The 5,188-nt window shown below is 52.9% G+C and overlaps 1 protein-coding gene across 1 annotated transcript; it reads right to left on the bottom strand.

The window, feature by feature from the left end:
• Nucleotides 1-1,867: 1,867 nt before the first annotated feature.
• LOC306813873 (olfactory receptor 14A16-like) lies at nucleotides 1,868-3,980 on the bottom strand (the record flags this gene model as incomplete). Its single annotated transcript, XM_079329537.1, has 2 exons — nucleotides 3,629-3,980; nucleotides 1,868-2,823 (listed from the first exon to the last, which is right to left on the bottom strand). The coding sequence occupies exons 1-2, from the start codon at nucleotides 3,639-3,641 to the stop codon at nucleotides 1,868-1,870; spliced, it is 969 nt and encodes a 322-aa protein (XP_079185663.1). The 5' UTR covers nucleotides 3,642-3,980.
• Nucleotides 3,981-5,188: the final 1,208 nt, after the last annotated feature.

Here is a 5,188-nt window from a genome sequence, read left to right as displayed (position 1 = left end):
ATTGTGTCCCGTTCTGAGCCCACAATTTAGGAAGGACATGGAGGGGCTGGAGCATGTCCACAGAAGGGCAAAAAAGGCTGGTGAGAGGTCTGGAACACAAGGCTTGGAGGAATTGCTGAGGGAGCTGGGGTTGTTCACCTGGAGAAGAGGAGACTCAAGGAGACAAGGTGGTGTCAGGGTACAAGTTGGACTTGATGACCTATAAGGTCATTTCCAGCCTGGTTGATTCTGTGAATCTCTGAAACCACCCCTGGAGCAGTTACAGGATGAGCCCTGGGCCTCCTCTTCAGAAGGTCCAGCAGCCCAGGTCCCCCAGCTTCTCCACACAGCCCCAAAGCCCATCCTGTCAGTCCTGCAGAGCCTCTCCAGCCCCTCCTCACTGCCCACAACAGGGAGCCCCACACCCAGACACAGCAGCCCAGATGTGCCCCCCTGGCCTGTGGTGCCTCTGGCAAGGGAGCAGCACGAGCCACTGCAGGAGCTTGCAGACAATTCCTGAAGCACTTGTAGGATGATCCTGCTCTCCAGGAGACATTCCCATGGTGACAACTCAGGAACTGGAATGGGAAGTGTGGCCATAGAGGAATGGGAAAATAGGGATGGGCTGTTTGCAGGGGAGGGGACATGGATGGGCAAAAGGCAGAAATGTGGATCAGAAAAGAAGAAAGAAAGCAAAGGTGAATCAAAGGAAATCCTCAGGGCTGTGTGAGGGTGGCTACAAGGCATCTGTGGCTCTGAGCAACAATGTCTGCAGTGGGACAGGAAAATCACAGCTCATGGGAACAAACTTTCTAACTGACTGCAGAGGCCACGACAAACCTGAGTGGTTTCCTTGCCATCCCCCAGCCCTTGCTGGCCCCAGGGGCTGATGGCATTTGTGCTCACTCAGCTCCATCTCCCCACAGCAGCACCATGGGGGTGCTGATGCCTGCTCTGTGCAGTGCAAACAGGGGCTCCTGAGCCAGTGCTGCCGTGTTTGTGCCTGCAAGGATGCGGAACCTGTGTGAGCTGGGGGAGAGGCCAGGGCTGCAGAGGGGGGATGTTGTTGGCAGGTGCATGAGGGAACCCTGGGACGCTGCCCTGGGCTGTCCAGCGCAGTGGGGATGGATCAGCCCCTGCTCTGCTGCTCCTTGCCAGGCTCTCCCCTTTGCAGGGACCTTGCAGAGCACCAGCCATGCTCTTTGCCCACAGCCTGCCCACAGCCAGCCTGGGCCTGATCACAGGGGTCTTCTCTGATCAGCATTGGCCTGAACAAGTGCTCTGGAGAGAGCCTGGCTAAGGAGCCTGGAGCCCCCAGGCCCTACCCTGAGGCATCAGCACTACCCCAGCAGTGCCCATGGCCTGTCCCTGCTGCAGCCCTGGCACTGCCACCCTCAGGGCTGTGCCTGGCCCTGAGAGCACTCGGGCCCTGCAGCAACACAAGGGGCAGGAGGGCAGCGGGGCAGTGGCACAGAAGCAGCATTGGCAACACCAAGTGCTGCTGCTGCTGGGCACAGCTGCTGTGCCAGCACTGATCTGCCCTCAGCTCTGCACACAGACATTGCTGCTGCAGCTCCAGAGGAGGGAACTGAAGGGGCATCTGTGGAGGAATTTTTGCTAGCACATCTTTTTTTTCATTGAAAGCCTCTGAGAGCACAGTTCCTTATTGAAACAGTCTGTGGATCTGAGTTTATTTGAAGTGAAACAGAAAGAGAAATGACACAAAAAATGAGCTTTTTTTGTGTAAAATATTTAGAAATTAAAATGACCAAAAAAAAACCCAAAAAAACAAAAACACCCAAAACAAAACAAAAAACCTGCAACCAAACCTTAAAGTGCTATCACAATTTACTTTTTTACAAGTGCTTTTCAGAAATTGGAAAAGAAGTCAATGTTTCTGAAATCGTTTAGTGATCAGTCTCCACACTTCAACCTTGAGCTCCTGGTTCCTCAAGCTGTAGATGAGGGGGTTCAGAGCTGGAGACACCACTGAGTACAGAACTGACAGTGCCATATCCAAAGATGGCGAGGACATGGAGGGGGGCTTCAGGTGAGAAAATGTGGCAGTGCTGATTAACAGGGATACGACAGCCAGGTGAGGGAGGCAGGTGGAAAAGGCTTTGTGCCGTCCCTGCTCAGAGGGAATCCTCAGCACAGCCCTGAAGATCTGCACATAGGAGAAAACAATGAACAGGAAAAGCCCAAACACTAAACAGTCACTAAGAGCAATGAGCCCAAGTTCCCTGAGTTTTGAGTGTGAGCAGGAGAGTTTGAGGATCTGTGGGATTTCACAGAAGAACTGGCCCAGGGCATTGCCATGGCACAGGGGCAGGGAAAATGTATTGGCCGTGTGCAGCAGAGCATTGAGAAAGCCACTGGCCCAGGCAGCTGCTGCCATGTGGGCACAAGCTCTGCTGCCCAGGAGGGTCCCGTAGTGTAGGGGTTTGCAGATGGACACATAGCGGTCGTAGCACATGATGGTCAGGAGGGAAAGCTCTGCTCCAAGAAAGAAGAAAATCAGAAAAACCTGAGCAGCACATCCTGAGTAGGAGATATTCCTGGTGTCCCAGAGGGAATTGTGCATGGCTTTGGGCACAGTGGTGCAGATGCAGCCCAGGTCAGTGAGGGCCAGGTTGAGCCGAAAGAAGAACATGGGGGTGTGCAGGTGGTGGCTGCAAGCTACGGCGCTGATGATGAGGCCATTGGCCAGGAGGGCAGCCAGGGAGATGCCCAGGAAGAGGCAGAAGTGCAGGAGCTGCAGCTGCCGCGTGTCTGCCAATGGCAGCAGGAGGAAGTGGTTGATGGAGCTGCTGTTGGACATTTGCTGTGTCTTGGCATGGGCATCTGTAGAAAAAGCAGTCGTGGAATAGTTCAGTTTGGAGAGACTTTAAATATCCCAGCCCAACTTGGTGGCACTTTCCCCCCACTGCCTGCCCAGGGCTCTACTATCTGGATCTGTCCCTGCCAGCAGCTGCTTCCCTGTGCCCAGGGCTGGATTTTGCCAGTGCTGCCAGAGCCCAGTTCAGCCCTGGGGGCTCAGCACTGCCCTGAAGACCCCTCCCAGCACAGGGCACTGCCCAGGGCCAGCTCAGCCTCTGCAGAATTGTGATGACAACGTCAGAGCATCCCCAAGGATGCTGGAAAAGCAATGCAGATGCTGCATTTAAGGGGTCCTGTGCTGATTTTTGTCACTGCCTAATTTTTGAGATCTGAGGAATTTTCTTGGTTTTTTATCATCCTGAAGTGAGAGAGCATTATCAGTGTGAAATTTCCCATCCAGGCAACCCAGAACAGTAGATTAAAAAAAAAGAAGGAATTTGCCTTTTACACTGCTGCTTCCTGGCAGTCTCCCTGTAAAATCTCATTGGAAATCTTTTGGATTTAAATGTCATGCTGGGAGCAGCCCTGAACAATGCAGCATCCTGACCATGCAAGGAGAACACTTCCAAGCCTTACCAGCTGTCTCCTTCCACCCAGACCTTGTCCCCCAGTGCTGGGGCAGCTCCCAGGGCTGGCTGAGAGCTGTCCCTGGCAGGCAGAAGTGTCCCTGCCCCAGCACAGTGCCCTGGGCTGCAGGACCCTGCTCTGCAGGAGAACCCTGGGCACCCCTGGCTGCTCTACACAAGAGAGAATCAGAGAATGTACTCACAGTCTGTAGGCATTGGGATGTTCCAGCTTTAGGAGATCACTGCAGGAGCTGCTGCTGCCTTGTCTTGCAGCCAGAGGCTTCCTGTGTCAAGGGCTGGCAGTGATTCTGCCCCAGTCACTTCTGAGCATCTTCCCAGCCCTGAGTGATTGAAGTTCTCTGTGCCTCTGTGCTGTACCTGGGGTGGCTGCAGGCAGTGCCCTCAGCCCTGCTGGGCAGGGAGAGGAGCTGCTCCTCAGAAGAAATGTCTTTTTGAAGCTCTTCTTGGTTGTCAGGATTGCCCTCTGTGCCAGGAGCTCGGCCCAGCTGAGCAGCACAGACAGAGCACAAGTAGTTTAATGACTCTCTCAGGGCTTTGGTGCTGTTTACATAAGATTCAGTCCCTCAGAGTATGCACAAAAAGCTTCTCCAGAATTCAAAGTGAGTTTTAAAGTCCAAAGTTTCTTGAAGTTTTAATGGGTCCCACTGGGGGATATGATTGAGAAAGCGTCCCCAGGTTCCAGTGAGAGTAGAACACTGGTGGCAGCGATGACAGGAGAGGACAAACAAGGGAAAGGTGTCTTAGATGCTGAGCAAACTTGGATGTGTAGAATGACATGTCCACATAAGCTACGGAGTTATCCCACATTGGACCTGAGATCTGAAAAAAGTGATGCCCACTTTAACACCAAATTAGTGTTAAGAAGTCTTAGTCTGATATTTTGGAGATTTGGTTACAGCAGGGCCTCACAGAACCAAGGAGTCACCTGTGACACTGTGAAACCTCAAGGAACAAAGGGACCTTTTGACACTGTGCAGTTGCATGGAACCAAAATCCTTTTTGTCAGAGCGGGGCCATATGGAATCTGTGGTCACTTGTGGCACTGAGAAACCTCATGCAACAAAAAGTACATTGTGACAGAGAAAGGCCTCGTGGAACCAAGGGGCCATTGTGACACTAAGGGACCACATGGAACCAATGGTCCATTGTTACACTGCAGATCCAAGGAGGCCATGGTGACACTATGGAATCTCCTGCAGCCATGGGTACATTGGGACACTGCTGGGCCCCACAGAACCAAGAAGTCCAGTGTGACTTTGCAGAATCTCACGGAACAAGGGGACCATGTTGTACTACAGAACCTTGTGGGACACAGGGTCCATGGTGACACAGCAGAACTGTTGTTGAGATTATGAAAGCTCATGGACCTAGAAGTCCATTGTGACCAAAGGACCATTGTGACACTGTAGGGCACCATGGATCCAAGGGATCATTGTGACACTGTGACTCATGGGGGCTCGTGGAACCACAGGCATCATTTTGACACTGCTGGGCCACATGGTCCCATAGGGCCAGTGTGAAACAGCAGGGCTTTGTGAAACCAAAAGACCATTGTGGCTTTACAGAGCCTTGTGCAGCCAAAGGGCCGCTGTGATCCTGCAGGGCACCGTGGATCCATGGAGACCATTGTGGCACTGCCAGGCCCCATGGAATCATGGAGACAATTGTGATGCTGTGTGTTCCCACAGAACCAAGGGGACATGAAAAAGGTCTGGCATGCTTGGCCTCCCATGGACCACCAG

This window comes from Erithacus rubecula (assembly GCF_903797595.1).
Source record: "Erithacus rubecula genome assembly, chromosome: 33".
Classification (NCBI taxonomy): Eukaryota; Metazoa; Chordata; class Aves; order Passeriformes; family Muscicapidae; genus Erithacus; species Erithacus rubecula.
This window is presented reverse-complemented; position numbering and strand designations above follow the sequence as displayed.